This window comes from Rhynchophorus ferrugineus, unplaced genomic scaffold (assembly GCF_030347505.1).
Source record: "Rhynchophorus ferrugineus isolate W39M unplaced genomic scaffold, kcgeb_rfMv2 rfM3, whole genome shotgun sequence".
Classification (NCBI taxonomy): Eukaryota; Metazoa; Arthropoda; class Insecta; order Coleoptera; family Curculionidae; genus Rhynchophorus; species Rhynchophorus ferrugineus.
Genome location: NW_027472582.1, coordinates 29,321,035 through 29,343,864, shown reverse-complemented (window position 1 = coordinate 29,343,864; position 22,830 = coordinate 29,321,035). Strand labels below are relative to the sequence as shown.

General features: G+C 29.8%; 1 protein-coding gene across 1 annotated transcript in view; it reads right to left on the bottom strand.

Moving 5' to 3' along the window:
• Window positions 1-22,830, bottom strand: part of Ac3 (Adenylate cyclase 3) — a 146,959-nt gene that overhangs the window by 107,015 nt on the left and 17,114 nt on the right. The window contains exons 2-3 of the mRNA XM_076398224.1: window positions 18,932-19,180; window positions 2,844-3,197 (exon numbers count right to left, since the gene is read on the bottom strand). Coding sequence (XP_076254339.1) covers window positions 2,844-3,197; window positions 18,932-19,132 — 555 coding nt within the window. The 5' untranslated portion in view covers window positions 19,133-19,180. The remainder of the gene's footprint in view (window positions 1-2,843; window positions 3,198-18,931; window positions 19,181-22,830) is intronic.

Below are 22,830 nucleotides of genomic sequence, written 5' to 3'. Positions count from 1 at the left end.
ACACATTTTCGTTCTTTGCTAAATTAATTTCTATCTAAAGAAAATAGTATACTACCGAACTCATAAAGGTTTTATTCAGAAAATTTAAACAAACCTTGAGTTAAAATTTTACGAAAGTTCCTAGCTTTGATTCATTTGCTGGACTGCTAAACAACCTTCAAAGAAGGCAATAATTTTTTGACTGTGGCCGCATTTTTGACTACTTTGAAATGTATTTTAGAAACATGAAACACATAATTACAAAATTTTGAGATCGTAGTATTTACGAAGCAAGTTTGCAGATAATAAAATATGTGGCCATTGAGAAAATCTTTAATTGTTGGTAAAGCCAATATAATGTGTGAGCCATTTCTAAAACCGTGAGAAATAGAAAAGTTAAAAACTGAAATATATGATGCCCTTATATTTAAAAAAAATTCAAGCTCTATAGGAGATATGACTGATCCTAAAAGGGAAGTTTGAAGGATTTTATATTGGCAAGCATTTTGTTTTCTAGGTAACTACAAACTTCTAAAGTTCAGAGACAGAAAGACATTAGAAACACATAAGAGCATAAAGTCGACAATCACCATGATAAATTACCAAAAAATCGGGGAACAGGAAAAAAGCTTTTACCAGGATCTAAAAGTAATTGAAGTGAGGTATTAGGGTATATACATGATAGGATATTGCTACTGGTCTTCAAAATAAAAGAAAATCTAATAAAAAGTTGTTCTCTGTGTAATTACAGCATAATTTTTCAGATTCAACATACTTTTTACAATTTCTTCTCGCTTTCAACTTCTGTGGTAAAGATGACGGGACAGTCTTACTGCTCTTGCTATAGTCACGGATTCGAATCCTGCTGGGGCATAGTCGTAAATTCATATTTGTGATTGTCCTTCGGTAAGAGTGCAAAATCCGAAAAGGAAAATGATCCCTATCACGCCAGTAACCCTCTGGATAAAACCAGATGTCTTCTAGAATGATTTCTAAATTGGTTACTTGCCAATCGGTAGGCCTAATGCCGAAGGCCATGCTTCATAGCCCACTTTAAACAGTAAGTACAGTCCAGATAAACCCTAGTTGGTAAAAAGAAGACTTAAATAAGTAAGAATATACGTACTATTTCTTTCTCATACCTAACGATTTATTTAGTAAAACACAAAAATTAAAATTTAAAAATTCACAGCCGATATTCCAAAACCATTCGCAGTTTAGTTAATTTTTGATACAAAAAATATACCAGTTATGAATTTAAAAAAATCCATGTTCTAAAAATAATTATAAAACAGTAAAATCACTGTTTTACTAACTGAGTATCTACAAAATGTTTATAATTAATTACATCTAAAATTATCTGCTAGTTATTAAGATTATTACTGTTCTTAACTAAACAAGGTTTTGTCTCTGTATAGAACGATTTTCTAATGTACTACTTTTGTGATAACGATCGAGGGTAACCAAACTAGGCACTCAAAGGCGTTTATTGATCGATACCCAAAAGCTCTCTTACCACCTTGCTTTCTTGCATTCGAGATTACATCCCCACGTTTCCAAAGTACAATAAATAAAAGAAAGTACATTTATATGTTAATACATATGTTAATATTATAAATACAACATTTAATATTTCTTATAACGTATAATATATAACTTGTTTATAATTAATAAAAATATACTATTTAATGTATGTAATTTCTTATAAGTAATGTAATGTATCTTCCAAATTTTTTGGTCCTCCAGTCTGTTATTTGCCACTGACAAATTTTTCAAAGAGAATCAATAAATTTAATGAATCTAGAAAATGTCATTTTGAGCATTCCAAACTGTTAAATAGAAAACTGTTATTTTATGTAAATAAATATTATGTATCCTCTACATCATTTCGACACCGTATGCCATCCAAGCCATGCTGCATGGATCTAAATTAATAATAACCAGAAGGCGTTATATATGATGATTACGCTGGGTACAACACAACTTCAAATTCACTGTATTTAGTCTTTTTGCAACAATACGTCACCCATTATGTTCCATTGACATCAGTAAATATCTACACTAAAGGTTTAATTCGATCTTAGTAGCTCGTAATACACTAGATCTTGCTGATCCCACTATATGCGTACCAAGACTCTCCCGTGAGCTGATATTGCCGCATTAAATCCACTTTTCACGGCCAGTCACGGAAATTATTAATTTTCTTCCGATATGCAATGAAACCGCGGTGTTGAAAGAGTTCAAAATAGCATTTTATATATGTCAATTAATGTGGTAGCAATTATCAAAGCTTTTAAATATTTCCCTTCTGATCTCTATGAAACAGTTGCTTTACCATGTGTTAAGCCGCCTAAAAATTATTGGAGATTTTGAGCTCGTCAAGTAAGTCTTGTAATTTGTTATCTTCCAACGTATTTAGTCCTCCAGCCTGTTATTCGCAACAATTTTTTAAAGAGAATTAATAAAATTAAAGAATGTCGAAAATGTTATTCTTATTATTAATGTTATTGCATTCCATGATGATTTGAAGGAATATTGACACCATCGAATTTAGCAGTTAGGAAATTTAGACTGTTCAACAGTTGTTTATATTGACACTTCGCATTTTCGCCGATCACTGATCAAAATATATGCAATCACCTAACATAATCAGTTACTTGTGTAATCATCTTATGCATATAGTCAATTTTTAGCTCTATTATATATTAGATAGTTTCAACAATCAACAATTTCTATATTTAATGTAATTTTGGATTAGAAAATTCTACTTTTGTAGTTACCATATCATATCTTAAAATTATGATTAAAATTGAAGTAAAAACTAAAAATTAGTAAAAATAAAACTTATGTAAGATAGGACTTACCTGTTCAGTTAACTGCATCTGAACTTTAGACAAGCCCATCAGAGCTGCTATATAGGACACATACGTTGCCAAACTCAGTATAATGCAATAACGAAGTCGTAACGGTAGCGTTACATAGATCAAATAGTCGAATAACAGGACCCACCCGAGGCTGTCCTGCAACGTTACTTCGTTCCTCTTCAAATACAATATGACCAAAATTTGCGTGTTCGCTACTTGCCAGCAAATATGTGGTAAAGCGGCCCACAATATCTTGCTTTTGAAGCCTTTTATGCATAGTATAAAGAGGATAACGTTGATTATTAGGAACGTAAACATAGTGCCGATTGTGAGTACATCCGAACAAATTGGAACCTGCAACAAAAGAAATACATGATTGTATTAAGTTGTAATATACTTTTGAAAAATACTATTGTTATAAAAAATTAGCAGTTGAAATAAATGGTGTTTTTAGAGATATAAGACGAAGTGGAATTAAAAATATATAAATTATATAAATTGGGATAGATAAACTTAATTAGCTACTTAAAATTTGCCCTTTCTTTTTGAATGTGATTTCTTGCATATGGTTGGATGAAATTTTACCCAATCTGGAGGTTTATATTACTTATAACATTTGATGTCAGTAAGAATGTGGCGAATTGCCCTTCATCTCATTAATCGTCTTAGTCTTATCGATATATACCACCCCTGCAGAGAATCTAATGCTGTTAAATCACACGATTTCACAGGTTCAAAATGCGGAATTGTCTGTTCACTGAATGTTTCCTTTTCCGTTTCCTTATTCATATCTAAGAGATTCAATTTAGGAAAGAAGAAGAACAACTCTGCTCTATAGCGGTTACTATTCACTGTAGCATTCTAGCAAGCATCCTTGTGGAAAAAGTATGAACCGATAATTGCCAATAAGGCGTACCAAAAAGTCGGTTTTCTATTAATCATCACTCCAGATACGGAAGTTTTCATTATAATTTTGTTTTATAAAAATTGGAATCAACATCTTGTTTTACTCAATCTATTCTTGGACAAATGATTATGCATCTTAAATTGCACAAGTAAGGTTTTGTAACAAACAAATATATTTGCAACAAATATTTTTTAAATTGTATAGACACAAATCCAACTTTTTTTACGATGGCGGATGGACTCAATCAGAGCTTCATTTAACGACATCTCTGTTAATGCAAATGTCTCAGCTAGAACAAACACTTACGATAATGTCCTATCCTTAATAATTAGGTGATATAATGGACGAGTATGAAATCAAGCGAATAGAACGGTTATGGAATGATATGGATGATATGTTAAAGATTTAATAAAAACGGAGAAACTGTAGTGTGAAGAGAGAGCTCTTGAGTGTAATTAGTTCACAACAACGAAATATAATCCTCATATGATATTTCAGATTTTGGTTTGATTAAAGCGCGAAAGTATTTTTGTGATGTAAAACACCACAATGTTTGTATCTTCGTGTTTTTACAATTACGATGACTATACATGACTGATTATTAATAATTAATTAAGTTAAATATTTCTAATTGTAACTATATGACAACAAAATCAAATAACAACCGTAAATGTAGTTGATTTTTAACCGACTTTGAAAAAGGAGGAGGTTCTACGTTCGACTGTATATTTTTTAATGTATGTTCGCCGATTTCTCCGTCACTTAAGAACCCATTTTCAAAATTCTTTTTTTAACTGAAAGAGTACTCTTCTGAGGCCATCTCATTGGAAGCAAGTCAGGATTTGATGGAGGGAAAGGGGGTAAATCGAGGGAAATCTTAATAAAGGTACGTAGAAAGTCTTCACATATTTTTTAATTTAAAATAATCAGATATTTATGTATAATGTCATTGATGAGCTGATGTGACGGAAAATCGGAAGTCGTTAAATGCAAGAGCCATTATTTGCTTTTTAAGCACTAACAATATCATATAAAAAGTCGTAGAAATGTTGCAGGCGACCGCTTCTACGGTGTGATGTCTAGAGCATTCACAACACGCGCAAAAGTCGCGGATTTGATTAGACTAGGCACTAGGGCTTGGTAGCGAACCCCGGGGTGTGAAGCGTTCTGTATTTTCAATTATTGTTTTTTATTCCTATTTTTCCTCATACGGGTTGCACCTTTACTAAGCCTACCCATTGTAATACTTAATAAAATAACTGCGTGCGTAAAAAATATTTTAATAAGTAAAATATGTATATAATAATCGTAATAATAACTAAACAAAAATAAACAAAAACATTATTTAACCTATCTGCTACATGTATTTTATACTCAACTAATACACACAATTAGTTTAGTACCTACCTAAACTTATTTATCTATTTACAATATTATTTTAACTACTACTAACTGATCACTTTGAAGTGGGTGCCGAGCCCAAACAATACAGAAATAATAATACAATTTAGTGACATATAAACAAAATTAAATTACGAACAAATCAAATTTAATTTCTTGCACCTACTGACTTGAAACTGGTCAGTTTGAACTACGTCAGTTAAAATAATATTGTAAATAAATAACTAGGTATAGGTAGGTATTAAGCTAAATTATATGTATATAGTAAAATATAACATACGTGTAGTAGATAGGTTAAATAAGTTTTTGATTTCTTTTTGTAAATATAGTTTATATACATACTTATTTTGTTATTATTATCTAAATTATATATTGAGTAATTATACAAAAAGTTTCGTAAATCAGAATTTAATCAATTCCAAAATAAACTACTTATATTTTTGCTTATGTTTTGTACTATATTTATATTTCATTCCAGTCATATCTTATTTGCTTTCATTGTTCCTTCTTATTTTCATTTAAATTATCTAAGTATCCTAAGCGTAACATTGTAGAAGAAATACACAAAAAATTCATTAGACAATTAATTTCTTTACTCATACCTGCATCTACTAAAATACACTCAATAATATTGTATATTGATATCTATTTATTGATCTACACAGTGATCTTAAGTGATCTATACAGTGGTTTTAAAACTATTTTAGTCTTGCTTTAGGCCTCTATTAGTTCGCTCCTGTTCGAAGTTGTTGATTAGGGACGTAGTCTATTCCTCACTGCGTTTTTATTTGGCCTCGGAATTCTTACCCAGGATAATCAGAAATATTGAGCAGCGAAATGAAATTTATAGAAACAAGCAAAGTTAAAAAGCAACTATTGTCGGTTTACAACCTGTTATTATTACTAATGTTTTGAAAAATTTTACAAACGAACGACATTTGCAGGCTGATTCACTGTACCTTTTTACAACTCTGCATATTTACTTATTTACAAATATTCCTATGTTTTCCATAAGTCTAAATACTTATCAGACGTTTATTAGTTTAGTATACAACAATGGTTTATTTTTCAATTTTTCACGTTTTGCAGTATTTTCGTAGAATCGTAGTATTGTAGAAATCAACTTATATTAAATCTACTGAACCAATCATACACAAATAGGTCATATAAAAATAACATTTTTGAAAGTTATAAATCTTATGGCAAATTCTAATAAAAAAGAACTAACTGTTCAAAAATAAAAGTTTGAAGTTCTAAAGCATTCCTTTTGTTCTTTACTATAAATTTAGCCTTTCTTACGCAGAATATTTTATACATATAAAAGTCACATAGAGAATATTTTTAAAGCAAATTAGTAATTTTCAGACACAAATACAAACTAACATTTTGTTATAGTCAGAAAATATTAATACATTTTCTACAGATTAATGAAACTGTAGATAATATTAGAATAACCAATATAAAACAAAAGTCCGCTACAAATACGAGGAATTGGCACCGCTTTTGTCATGCGAGTCCATTTGACGGTTCCATCGTAAAGTTTGACATTTTTAACGATATACGTACTCAAAACATTTTGTCGCACGGGCACTATTTGTTTATTTTATTTTAGTTGAAAGTTTCGTCTCGGCAAAAAATGGAACTGAATCGTAAACATTTTCGTGTCATGATTTTTTACGATTTTCGACGTGGATTATCACAACGAGAGTTTATCAATCAACTTAATTTAACTTTTGGAGATGAAGCTCCGTCAAGAACCACCGTGTGTCGCTGGTTTAATGGATTCAATCGTGGTCGTAATTGGCTGTCCGACAAGTTTCGTGAAGGTCGTTCTTGTGAGATTGGGGCATCCCTAAGCATTAGTTACACCAGAATATATGCGATTTTACATGAACACTTAGCTTTACGAAAGTTATGTTCGCGTTGGATCCCACACAGTTTGACAATCGCTCAAAAAAAGGGCTCGTATCGGTAGGTGTAAGGAAATGCTTAAGAAATTCAATCGTGATATATGATATGATAGCAATATTCCAAATGGTATATCATCTACGTAAATATAAAAATAACATGTAAATATCTAAATCGTGGTTTCGGTATTTCAAGTATGATAATCTCTTCAACACTCAATAAAAGAGAAAATAAATCATTAATTATTGAAAATAAAAGTCAAACCTCAAAAAATATTATTGTTACAACCAATTTTCACAAACAAGTTGTTAATTTGACAAAATAAGAACGTTTTCAGTGGTGGAACTCTCGATACACCTTCACAACCCCAAGAAGAAATATTATTATACTATGCCTTTTTTATTTAGCATTGGCCAATACGAATTTACTAAAAAGTAAGTTACTATCTACTCTCAATATAAAAACGTATTAAATAAATGGATTATTACTATTATAGATAAAATACGATATTGCTTGGAAGTGCTTTCTTTATGTTTCTTTTCTTATAATAATAAATAACTGACAAATTAACGTTTTACTACCATAATTTCAAGTAAAACTCATTGTTTCCGAAATTAAACACCTGGAATTTGGTTAATAATGAAAAGGAACTTCCTTTGAAAGTTTCAGATCTAACGCGAAATACGTTGTTTTATTTGAAATTAAATTTAAAACAAGGATAGTAAACAAATTAAAGTGAAAAAGATGAACTAAAATAACTTTAAAATAGAACCAAAGTTTCTAATGAAGCTATTAGAAAAGTTACCATGAAATATAAAGAACTTTTCGCAAACTAATTATTTATGCCCTATAATTCTCCTAAGACTATTAAAATTGTTATTTTTGTTAATGTTCATTTCATGAATAGTAAAAATTCTCACCTACATATCCAAAGAGTAATTTCAGTTATTCCTGATCTTTAAAATCGCATGTCTCTAGTAATAGTTATTCAATAAAGGTAATTCTATAGTGAATGTTGAATAAGTTTATCGCCCTTTACTCAGAGATCAGTTATTAAACTTGAAAGTCAATATTCGAGGTAGTTATTTTCGCCATATTTGGCCTCACCGGCCAATAAGGAAAATTAATCGTTAGTTGCATGATATTTATAGTAATGAGTATACGTCAATATATATAAAACTAACATAAAACAGTTGAACCATTTATATAAAAATAAATACTAATGAAAGTCGAAGCGTGGATTTCACATAAATTATTATAACAGAGAAATATTTGACTGTTAAATAATAGTCCACTCTAATGTAAATATCTACTGAAGCAACGAAATAGAACTATTTTGAAACGAATGGCTATAGAACATCTATAAAAATGACACAGATCATTTATTAGTGAATTTATATTAGTTTGCCTTAAAAAAGCACCCGCATTTAACAGGTGAGGTAAAACTCCCGCTACCATTTTGATTGCGCGTCATCTTGGTTATCTGACGTTCAGCTCAGTTTCGCTTTAACCATTGTGTTGGGTATACGTCTAAATTTTATTATAGATAAATATGAGTCACATGAACGAGCAGAAATAGTGACAATATTTATTGAAAATAATCGTTCCATTATTGCCACTCAACAGAAATTGCGTCAAAAGTATCCTAATCATCCAGTACCTCTAATTCATCAAAACTAAAATTTATCGTTTACATGCGAATTTTCAAGAATACGGTACGACAGCAGACAGGCCTCGTTCTGAAAAACAACAGACGTCTCGTAACGCTGAAAATGTGGGTCTGGTGCGAGATAATGTTGCAGAGCCTCCAGAAACATCAATTGGGAACCGTGGTTCTCAGTTACACATTTCTGCACGAAGCTTAAGGCGAATTTTGAAAACTGATTTGAAAATCTTCTGAAAATGAGAGATCCTGATTAACGAGTTGAGTACAATAATTCAATACTAAGGCTGATTTTCCGTCTAAATTGATAATGAACGATGAAGCCCATTTTCTTCTCAGTGGCCACGTCAATAAACAGAACTGCCGGTTTTGAAACATCATTGCATCCACTAAAAACAACTGTATGGTATAACATTCATGCTGAAGACATCATTGGTCCTTTTTTTTTGAAAATGACCAAGTTGTTGCAGTTACTGCTACTACCGTTACTAATCTTTAGAATAAGTTAGGATAGACTTTAATATAAGTTTGTATAGCATTTAAAATAAAAAATAGATTAAAAGTTGTACAGCAGATCACTTACTGAAGCGATCTTCTACATGTCAGGATAGTTATATTATATAACGGAAATCATATGATAATACTTATTGCCCACGGGTAGTTTGTTGAAGTTCTAAGGGATTAATCTTAAAAAATGTGGCAGCTTGTTGAATATCTACTACGAATTTTTCTTGCTTCAAAATTTAATTGTTCAGTTGTCTTGGGGGGTATATTTAGTTGAATTCATGTGATCAATTCTTCAGCAAATCCTTCCCAGTTTGTTCCCTTGTTTGTTAAAGTTGGGTTTCTTTCTTCTCTTATTGTGTTTTCGCTCAACGTCAAAATCAGTGGCATATGATCTGAACTTAGCTCAAAATTTTCCTCGACTTTTGTATAGTTGGATATTATGTTTCTTACTATTAGAAATCTAACAGGTCTTGGGTTTTCTCTTGATCAGTCGGCCAATAAGTAGGTTTTCCAAAAACTACATCTTAGTTTAATTGCTCTTTATGTAGTTCATTGCCTTTAGCTGTTGTCATTCTAGATCCCCATCTTGTTTTTTTTTGCATTGAAATCACTTTCCTGATAATGAACGATGAAGCCCATTTTCTTCTTAGTGGTCATGTCAATAAACAGAACATCTGGTTTTTAAACATCATTGCATCCACTAAAAGCAACTGTATGGTGTGGTATTCATCTAATCTCCAGAATAAGTTAGAATAGTCTTTCGAATAAGTTAGGATAGACTTTAAAATAAGTTCAAAGAAAGAAAAGCATCAAGAATAAGACTTAGATTTAAAAATTTACAGCAAATCACTTACTGAAGCAATCTTCTACTTGTAAGGATAGTTATATCATACAACGGAAATCATAATACTTATAATACTTATTGCCCACGGGAAGATTGTTGAAGTTCTAACAGATTAATTTCAAAAAATGTAGCACGTATCTGAAATAAATAATCGTTTCCAAAATATTAGATGAAATGTGAATTTAATGGATATAGCTCAGCGACAATTTCAACGTTATAACATTCAATCGAATTACTTCTTCGAACTGGAAAAAAAACCACAATTTGATTGTATCCACAAATTGTTTTCCCAAACCTTTGAAAGGGATAAAATAAATTTCAAAAACTAATAACATTTTATGTTTTCAATAATTTTTTGATCATACTTTGAAGTTTAAAATAAATAGATCATTATCGAAAATTACCAATATATATTTCAAGATTTACTACATCACTTTCAAACTTGGAAACCCATAGCATACTCTAAGCAAATATTACGTGTAGCCTAAAGCGCATTTCAAGACAGAACATAAAGCTCCGCATATAGACCAAAGAGCAAGGATTCGCAATGCCGTCGCCATAAAGCTAAAATAAAAGATGGTGGCTAATTTAAAACCCACAGATATGTTATATCATAAACAAAATATATCAAGTAAATCTTCTGACGTTGAAATATTCCTTTATTTAGATGTGTCGAAAGTATGCTATTTTTAATCTTGGGTTACGTCAAACTTTCCTTTTAACATTTCTCGTAACGAAATATAAAAAGCAAGGTGATCGTAATGAAAATTTATAACAGCCCAATTTCCCTTGCGAATAATTTCGGGACGAAATAAAAAGAGAAGTTACCAAAGAAACACTTTTTTATCAACGAAAATGGAAAAAAGCCAAAGGCAAAAAATTAAGTCGTTCAAACTAATGATTTACTGTGGTAAATATGATACATCTGAGAAAAACTTACTCTTTTGGTATTTACTTTTATAAAAATGGTTTAGTCAAAAAAGTTTTAATAATTGATTTAAATAACATATCCCTTATGTTGTATACGAAGATTAAGTTACGGTCATTAAGAACATTTTTTCAGAGTTTTGGATATTATAGGGAATGAAAAAGGTAATAACTACATGCAAAATAGTATTGCTTCTTGCATGTTGGCAACACTGCTATAATGGAAATATATGTATGTATATATATATATATATATATATATATATATATATATATATATATTACTCAGTTTATATAGGTCAGTGAATATGCGTGTTCTGCAATGGTTAAAACAGGCGATCAGTGAAATGTGTTATCAATGAATGATCGCTTAACATTTCACTAATGACAGTATCCACGGTAATAACAGCATACATAAAACACGGCAAAGCATCATTGGCGAAGAGTAATGGTAAAATGGATTGTGACGAGACAACATAAAACTATCGCGACAAGAATGACAGCAGAACTCAACACTTACTTGAGCAATACCGTTTTGACAAAAGCAGTACGGCGGGAGTTCTACAAAGCTAACAAGCGAAACCCTTTCTTACAGAAACTAACGCTAAGCTGCGAAAGAAGTGGTGCATTTGTCATAAAACCTGGACGCTTGATGAATGTGTTATGGCCCAATGAATCATCATTTACATTGTATCCTACAAAGCGCCAGGTTTGTGTATGTAAACCCCAAATAGAAGCTACAATCCAGACTGCTCACTTTCTACAGTGGAGATTGGGGATGGTACTGTTATGATTTCGGCGGCAATATCCTGGTGTTCATCTCATCCTCTTATTTACATCACTAACCGGATCACAACGAATATATATCTAAATATCCTCATTGATGATATTCTTACTATGACTAGCATATTGCTGCCATATTCCATAATGACAATGCGTCCATGATAACAAACAGCCAAAAAAACTTGTTGGTCTTGGCTGGAGAAACATCAGAATATCAACATATTATTTGGCCAGCACAGACCAGACCATTAGATTAAGGTAATTGAACTATTATGCGGAGTTTTAGAACATAGAACGAGGAGTAGATTTCCATCTCCAACATCATTGAAACAATTAGCGGATGTTTTGGTGCCCGGATGGGACAACAGTACAGTGAAAACTATTAATAAATAGATATTGTCTATATGTCAGGTGTTCATACTATTTTATCCATCCCCTCCAAGTTTATTCAAAATAATTCTTTGACAACAATACTCATAAATTCAAGAACATAGTTAACTCAATTCCGTTCTTACAAGTAAAATGATATTTTCCGTGGTATAAAAGCACTCACGCAAGTATCTTTAAGAACAGTCATATACTTCTATAAATACTAAGTCTGTAAATACTTCGTTTTCCCCGCAGAAGTGTTATGCTCTAGTGCTGCGTTTCTTTCTAATCAGTGACATGTTATTAAAGCTGGTGGATAAGGACTGCATTTTTATACTATAATTTTTTTCACCTAAATTCTAAAGCGTTGCTAGTACATGGAATTCTGTGTAGTCACGATTAATTATTTGTTTCCAAATTTACTAAACAAAGTTCTGAACTGGTTTGCAATAACTACTGTATATTATTACACAAAAAAAGATATCAAAGAGCTCGCAAAAAACATCCCGAGAAGAACAGGTAGGATTTTGACTTGATAGGGCTTGTGAAGATAAGATTTTCGGGTTTATTGGTAGTGGAAAGGGTGCGATTGGCATTTTTATTGATTTTAGTTCAGCTAATTAATACATTATTGTTCTCCAAAAAATCATTAAACTTCTTCAGGCATCTACAATGGTTCCATTAGTTTTACTTGAGTTCAAAAGTATTTGTCAAGTTCACTCCGGATACAAGATTTTCATTTAAAAACCCAAGCCAGTGTTTGCCAAAAAGATGTAGATTTTCTGCTGCTTTTCAGCATAGTACTAGGTACAATTATATATAAAGTATATATTAATTACTAAGTGTAAGAATAATTATGTATTTAAAAACACAGCGTTCTGCTACATGCAACATGCTGGTACGCGTGGATCCTTATCACCCTTAGATGACCTGATTCGTAGATTATGTTGCTATTGTAAATCTTACTATCCTTAACATTCCATTCGAACATGAATAGGAGTTCAAGTGCTTACAGGATAAAAAAATGAGGAAATGTTACCGTAAAGACTAAAAACCGGTTCTTTCGAAAATATAGCTACTAGACTTGGGCGCTGTTAAAGCCTAATATCTCTAGGCTTGATATCTTTCAAATGCAATGATTAAACCAAATTCTAAGAGATAATATCTGTGATTATTTCAAAGATTATATCATAAAATAGATTATCCGAGTAAAATGCGTCAACGGACAATTGGATAGTCGAGGAACCAATTCAAGAACGCAGATTAGAATGGTTTGGACATATCTGTTATATGAAAGAGCAATGCATTCCCCACGGGCCTCTATAGGGAAATCTGCTTATATCTCTCTATGAGGCCTGCTTAGTTAGTCTAGAGAAGCCATTTTTCTGGATACAACTACAAACCAAACTAAGACTGCATTATTTGACAAACAGCCATGTACATTTCTGCATAATGAATGAAATTTTCTGTTCTCGATAATTAGAGCAATGACTTTTATTTAATTATTTTTTTATTTCAAACTTTTATTTGAACTTCACAATCTTCATATCATAAACAAAAAGAATTGGTAGCTCTTCAATATTTTAAAATAAATCATTTGATAAATGTTATATCGTCTTTGTTTATATACAATAAATAATAAATAAAAGTTTTTCAGTCGTTCTACAACAATATATGAAAGATATATTGACCAATACGTAACGGAATGAAAATGGTAATTAACTGGGTGAATAACTACATATCGTTTAACCGTTTAACTACATAACCAGATTTAAGTGCATTAGCAAGTGTTTTTATGTCATTTGTTAAAAAGTTTGTATATAGTTGCATAAATACATTAAACATTTGTTAACTCGTTAGCTAAGTTGACAGGATGCATGATGATAGGTATTTCAAAATGATCTGAAAGAATCCGCATATTAATAGAAAGTAATCTATAACTTTTCAAAACGCAATTCGTCATTGGCTGATTTCCCGAAAATCTGCAAAAATGTGTTAAAAATATTATAATAAAACAAGTATAAAGATTGAGAAAATCGAAGTGATTGTCGAACTCTCTCGAAATTATTTGGATAAATGAGTTAATATTTACTTTTAAAATGTTGTTCTTTTTACCATAAAGGGGATTTTTTATCCAATTCGTAAGCTTCACAAAAAGAATCAATATTTAGTAATATTACTATTTACCTCTAATTTTTACAGTAAATAAGCAAATAGTCTTATCGCTCCAGTTCATTTACGAAAACATGGCATTTTTAAACAAATTAATTCTGCCTTAACTAATAACACGCTTTTATATTAGAATAAATATGAATTATTCATGATAATAAACATAATTTCGCTAGCATAATGGTCAAACTCGGACGTTTCAGCAGTAAAATGAAAGGATTAGCAATACTGTTTTAGTAATATTCCTAATTTTATTTACATAGCACAAAATAATTTACTTCATTATAATAAAATAGTTGTTTACTAATATTTGCAGCCATAGTGATTTAATATCATTCATTACATGTTTTCTTGTAAAACTGTTTGTTAATTAGCGATATATTGTAGTGAGGATGCCGTATAGATAACTATTAATATATATAACTGTTCAACAACACACCTTATCTCAAAAATTTGATAGTTTTGACATTTCTCCGCCTAAAATAACAGTTTTCCATTTCGCATTATTAACTTATCTAGTGAATATAGACGCTAGTCGTTCAAAAATGCATTTTCGGAATTCATTATTGTTTTTGGTTTATTTGCACTTATATTGAGAAAATGTACTGTTGAAACTCATTAAGCCACTGTTAAACATCCTAACATAATTAGTTAAATTCATTGGTTAGTATATACAGTAGATGGTAATTATGGAACTCTCAAAATTGTTTTGGATATTCATTGATTTTTTAACCTGATTTGAATAAACCTGCTACCGAATCCATTTGATGGTATTTTAGATATTTATTCTAATTGTCGGTTCTGGTTTCTACGATTAAAAACGGGGAACTTGATGCCAATGACAAGGAACAGACTGGAGGTCCAAAAATGTTCGAATGCAAAACTTGGATAGGATAAAAACTGAAAAAAATCAAATATAAAAATTTGAAAGAGCTTTCGGGCAGCAGCTGATGAACCAGCTGTGTCTAGACATTTGTATTTGAAGGAAAAAAGCATAAAAATGAACTAAAAGTTTAATTTCAAATCATTTCGGCAATAAAAAAAAAGTTTTTGTAGCGCATTAATAAGTGCGATGAAAAATAAATCCACTACGTCAATTACAAGCCAAACAAATCATATATACAGAACTCCAAGCCAGCCGTGCACAGTAGTAACGAAGCAAAATATATATGGTCAGAAAGTATTGCTGTGCAAATGGTGGTATCAGCAAGATGTAGTAGTACGTAACTTCTAAATCCGAATGAGACTGTTAATGAGGTGTATACCGATGTTACTTAAAAAATTGAACGACGAATTGTTACAGAAAAAACCAACAAATATGAGTAACAGACGCAACATCACCCTCTAACATGACAACGCTCGGCCAACCCGTTGCAAGAGTCACTTGTTCAGATCGATGCAGCATGGTTTGGCTGGTGCCCGATTTTGAAACGTTGAGGAAGTGGAAACATGTGGGAAAATGGATAGATTATTGGATCAGTGCATAACCAACAACGATAGTAAATGGCTTTTCAACGTGAAAAAATGATTAGACTAAACCTAAATGAGGTTACGCGTTCTTAATCAGTGCTATTAGCACTAAGCCTACAAAATCATAAGTGACTTACTTCGAGACCCTCTTTGAATATACTCGATTCAAATTTTACACTACTTAGTACTTTCAAAGAATCATAAACTTAAGTTAAAAACTCTCTAACTATTGCAACAATAGAACTGCTCTGTCCCATTGACCACTACGCTACTAAACCAACTCTAAAAGGTTTATTTGACGCTATAAACCAAAAATAACTTTTTACCGATTCAAAAGGTCTGCTTAAAATAAATACATAAAGTAACACAAAATATTTCTCCTGTGTAAGCTTTTCCAATATTTTTATTCCCACACATAAATATTTTATATCTTATTTTATTTTCCTTCCTTATAAAAGTTATAAAATATTGAATATGAATATTATCCCTAAAATGTTTCTGTACCCAAATACAGTTATCCTAATATATTATATATATATATACATATATATATATATATATATATATATATATATATATATATATATATATATAATATATATATATATATATATATATATATATATATATATATATATATATATATATATATTGGCGAGTAACCAACTTTAGAAATCCCAGAGACATCTTACCCAGCCTGGTTACTGGCGTGACTGCGATCACTTTCCTTGTCGGATTTTACACTCTTGTCTAGAACATTCACAAATTTAGAACAATTACAAATATAAACTTACGACCATGCCCCAGCAGGATTCGAACCCGCGGCTATCGCAACAGCAGGAGGACCGTTACTACCAAGCCGGCATCCTGATATTTTTATATTTTTGAAATATAATTATTTAAATTTAATTATTTTGATTATATAAACTTTAATTATATAGTCACTCATAAATATTTTATACATACTTTTTTTATAAAAATTATGGAAATTAAATTTTTAGTAATAAAAAAAATATGACAAAAAATATTTATCATATCAAAAATATATTTATTTAATTTTTACCTGTTTATTTAAACAAACTGATATGCAAAATATATACTAATTTTCCAAATTTAATAGTAATCCGTAAATTTGATTATAGATGCAAGCAGTTTAGATAGACACTTAAACTATGTAACTTTAAGGAAACTAATGGAATTTCTATTTACCTAATTCTGTAAACCAACTAAATTTATCTGCTCATTAACTCTAGATGACTAATAATCCTCTAAACTAATATTGATATTTTCTGAAGTTTTTAACTCTACTTAGTAGAAAAAGTAAAAAATACTGACCTAATATTTAATTTTAAAAAACATATAAAGCAGTTTACTATCAAAATATTTATATAACAATATATAGTAAGAAACTAATAAGAAATATTGTTAATGTTCCTTGGTATATGGAAAGAAACCAATATTAAACAACAATACAAATAGAGTTCAAAAGCATCAAGAACAAGTTTTTCAGCAAGAAAATGTTGAAATAATTTAATATTTTGCACATTTTTAATAGAAGACTTGTGCGATTTGATGTTACGTAGTGTTATTGGACCCTACTAAATACAATTCATCGTAGCAAAATAACAAGCATATTTCAAAAAATAAAAAAAAAACATTTTGGGAAGTGTATCATGAAAATTAAGTTATAACCGGATTTATTAGTTTTAAGGACTTTTAGTGCTCGTTTATAATTTAATAACCGTATTACTGAATTTAAAATTAATTTAAATATATATATATATATATATATATATATATATATATATTAGTGGCTTAATGAACTTCAACAGTACATTTTCTCAATATAAGTACAAATAAACCAAAAACAGTAATGAATTCCGAAAATGCATTTTTGAGCTATTGGCGTCTATATTCACTAGATAACTTAATAATGTGAAATGGAAAACTGTTATTTTAGGCGGAAAAATGTCAAAACTATCAAATTTTTGAGATAAGGTGTGTTGTTGAACAGTAATATATATTAATACTTATCTATACGGCATCCTCACTAAAATATATCGCTAATTAAAAAACAGTTTTACAAAAAAAATATGTAATAAACAATATTAAATCACTATGGCTGCAAATATTAGTAAACAACTATTTTATTATAATGAAGTAAATTATTTTGTGCTATGTAAATAAAATTAGGAATATTACTAAAACAGTACTGCTAATCCTTTCATTTTACTACTGAAACGTCCGAGTTTGACCATTATGCTAGCGAAATTATGTTTATAATTCATATCTATTCTAATACAAAAGCGTGTTATTAGTTAAAGCAGAATTAATTTGTTTAAAAATGCCATGTTTTCGTAAATGAACTGGAGCGATAAGACTATTTGCTTATTTACTGTAAAAATTAGAGGTAAATAGTAATATAACTAAATATTGATTCTTTTTATGAAGCTTACATATTGGATAAAAATTCTCCTTTATGGTAAAAAGAACAACATTTTAAAAGTAAATATTAACTCATTTATCCAAATAATTTCGAGAGAGTTCGACAATCACTTCGATTTTCCCAACCTTTATACTAATTTTTTGTAATCTTTTAACATATTTTTACAGATTTTCGGAATGGAAATCAGCCAATAACAAATTGCATTTTGAAAAGATATAGATTACTTTCTATTAATTTGCGGATTCTTTCAGATCATTTTAAAAATACCTATCATCATGTATCCTGTCAACTTAGCTAACAAGTAAAACACTTGCTAATGCACTTAAATCTGGTTATGTAGTTAAACGGTTAAAGGATATGTAGTTATTCACCCAGTTAATTACCATTTTCATTCCATTATGTAGTGGTCAATTTATCTTTCACATATTGTTGTAGAACGACTGAAAAACTTTTATTTATTATTTATGGTATATAAATAAAGATGATATAACATTTATCAAATGATTTATTTTAAAATATTGAAGAGCTACCACTTCTTTTTGTTTATGATTGTGAAGTTCAAATAAAAGTTTCAAATAAAAAAATACTTAAATTAAAGTCATTGTTCTAAAGTTTTACATAACAAAAAATCCAAGTACACAATTCTCAAGATAATATTATCTTATAAAATATTAATAATATATAAAATACTTACCACAAGCATGTAAATGTCGAACAATATTGCAGTAATTACAAAGCATTTGAGTCCAGCTCTCTTTTGTTTCACACTAAAGCTCTGATATAAGGATTCCAAGGAATGATCAGTAAATGTAGTGAATATACAACACATTTCTTTCATTTTCCCAACAAACTGATTGTCCTTATTTTCGTTACTGTTATCGCTTTGAGATGACATTTTGATTGTTAACAATTTTAGTCACTTAATTTATACGATTCCCGTTACCTAAATTTATGATTTACATTTATTTTTGTTGATAGAAGCAATTATTGTTATTGTTATTACAAGATTCTTGAGTACTTTTTAATAGCGCATATTTTATAAGAATTTACGACATTTTTACCCTAATAAAATATTTGCTTTATGTCTAACATGAATTTTTTGCTTTTGTCAAAATTATTACTAGAGGACCTCTCAGTTCATAGCCATAATGTTGAACCTATAATATTTGTTAAACAATAAATTTTCAATATAATAAAATAAATGTTTAAAAAATTAACATTAAAAATAGGGTCACAAATATATAATTGTTCTTTATAGCCAACTCAACCTCTAGAATTCCTAGTAACTGAACCTTATTTAACGTGAAATTAACGACGACCCTCGATTTATACTTTATGAGATTTTAACCTTTGGCAATTTATACAACTTACCGACTGGCAATTGACCTATTCGATCTCAGATGTTATCCAATTCTACCCGGCATGACTACTGAGCTAACTGATATTTTAATGGATTGAATAATACATTGTTTACAGGATAATTTAAGTTTAAATACTTTTGAGCACTAGATTTTTATTGGATGCAAACAATAACAAGAAGAGATAGTTTTATGAAGCAAGCACAAAACATATGTTATACTATATATCTTATATGCTCTTACCGACCTGACTACAGCGACCATGTACAAGGGTCATCTGCTTTAGGACTACCTGACTGAGTGAGATCCGATCTAACAAATTAAATAAATTAATTTCTTCTTAGTGTGAAATGTGCCAGTAAATTATAAAAAAACGGAGAATTCCACTATGGTTCTGCTATTTTTCTCACACTAAGTTATTATTACAGAAATGCATCCTGTATTAGCCAATAGGAAAACTAACGGCAAACTGTGAAACAGCCAAATTTTCATAACATTTCACAAAGCCGATTGGGTAATACATCTAGTAGATTATCACAGACCAAAGGTAAGAATTATTCTAAATTCCATTGCATTATCTTACTTCTGTACAAATAATCATGTTCTGTATCTTTAATTCCACATGGAAATACGGCAACCTATTATGGGGTTGCGCCAAGAAGAGCAATTTGGATATAATACCGCAATTTGACATCAAGATATTCAGGACTCCTCTAAAGGCCCCGTATAAATTCAGAACTAATGATATCTCTCTCTTTCTATTAATGGTGAAATAATGATGAAACTTGGGAATGGAGACCATTAGACAGCTTATTAGAAAATCTGTCAAGAATCATGAACAGGCAGATGCTTCATCCCTACAACATGACTCTGAATTCATTCTTGCTATTAGAATAACAAAGGCTAAGTGAAGAAACGATTTAGACTTTAATGAATATGAGCTGATAATAATAATGAGCTGACATATTATGTAATGAGAGAAATCTTACAGATAAATATGGTACTTTATTGAGAAAAAAAACCATTAGCAATTTTCAAGAAATCCGAGATTTCCATTTTAAAATACCTGCAACTTAGATTTTGTTGTAAGCTACAATATGTTTCAATGATTTTGTCAAAATAACAGAATTTTTAATTATTTAATAGAGAATACAGAAAGTTACCAATAGACAATATGAAAATTCTAGTAATGGTAGTAATAAATTTGTATTTGTATTGTATTTATATCTGTTTAATATCCCTCTCTAATTTTGCAGGCAACCTAACCATTCGTAAATGTTCAATGGCTTTGAATTGTTAAAAGATCTATTTTATGTTTATATAAACATTGTTTATACAAGATTTATTCATGTTGAGATATACCTTATTTTAATTCTCTTTTGTTAAAACTTTCTTTTATTTTTTGTATCTTTAGTATGTTATTTATATATAAAACAATTACGTGACCCCCTTTGTTTTTCAAAAATATTCCAGGATCAAATGATTTCGTCGTAACTAAGAACTGATCACAATAATAAAACAGTTTTGTCCTCATCCAAATCAAACTTCAAAATTTTCATGAGGATGGAAAAAAAAGCTTTTATATGATTACTTTATTATTATTATTATTATTATTTATATTTTTTTCACTGACTCTTTAAATATTATGAGTTAATGATTACATTGCGAATAATATTGATTTTCTGCAAAATAATGTACTAAAAAACATATCACATAACACAAAAATGTAAATGACAGACTGGAACATAGTGATGATAAGATGACTGTATATGAATTACTGCAGCATATAAATATAATGTAAATTAACAAGACTTATAACCTCACAAAATTATAAAGTAGGTCACAATTAATTATAAATGATTTTTCACAGACAGCATCCACAAAAAAGTATTTTATGTTCTTTATTAACAATTTTTACTGCTTTTAAATTCAATATACACCGTTCAGCTCTATAAAGAAAATCCTAAGCCTAAAGCAAAATTAGTATTACTTTCACGCTTTATATCGCCAGTTTTCTTATTTTAATACGAAAAATGTCAGATACAGAAAAAATACCTACACGGATAAATTATGTTTCCCTTTTATATCTCCCTTTTAAAGGTACTTCCTGCTTGAAATCGTATCTTCTACGTGTTTCGAGAAAATTTAATATTTCCCATCCTACTTTCTATTTGTCTTTGTCTTTGTCCTTATCCTCAGCAAGACTATATATGGCTCTTAATAAAATATAACTAACAAAGGCAACAGGATTAATTTCCTTGGAATTAAATTAAATATTAGCTGAACATTGGTTTTTGTTTTTAATTAAACTGTCGAGTTTTTTTTTAAGTTTTTTGTTGAGATATTTATATGGATAATGTAAATATTAAAACAGCGAAAGTGGACCTAATTTCAAACAATTTAACAATAACAAATATTTGAACAATTTTATAACGTCAGCTAACTAATCATAAGTGGGGGAACTTCCAAATAATCTAAAAAATCCCGTAGGCTTTATTACTCACTAATAAATCAATCTTTTTGACCATAAATCAATTTGAGAGTATATTTTGACCAACCAACTGTACAGTTAGTACTTTTAGAAATTCAGTTGAAATTAGGCATCACTCAAATGGTATAAATAGATTTCTGTATTTTCGCTGCAATGCCAAATTGACAAATACATATTTCTTAGTTAGGCTGTATATCCTAGTTTCTAGTCCAACTAGATTTTTTAAACATATTTTCCAAAAGCATTAGCATATAAAATCACAATGTCAATTAGTCATAAATATATTATATCAATTTTTTTACCAAGATCAAGGATGTATTCTGTTATTTTTTTATTACATTAGCTACATATTTAGATTTACTGCAATACTGAAATATCTATATCTTGTATAAGGTACCACCATATGCCTACTCAATATCAACGTACCTAAAACAATCCAGAATAATTAACTAGTCACAGTTGTTAGCAATTCCTGGAGAAGAATTGAGTTTTCTACGAATGATCTACATCATTTAAACTTGCTTTCATCCCACTACAATGATTCTTTAACTGGTCATGATTCAATACATGTCTGTAAATTGTAAAGTTTTGAGTCAATTGTTGAGTTTGTCCATTCTTTTTGGAAATTGTACGTTCCTTATCTAGTCATGTAGCATATAATTTCTATTAGCATAAGCGTCGTCTAATTGATTTAACAATAGCTGAAGTTAATGGAATATATCTACAGTACATAAGAATGCTTTT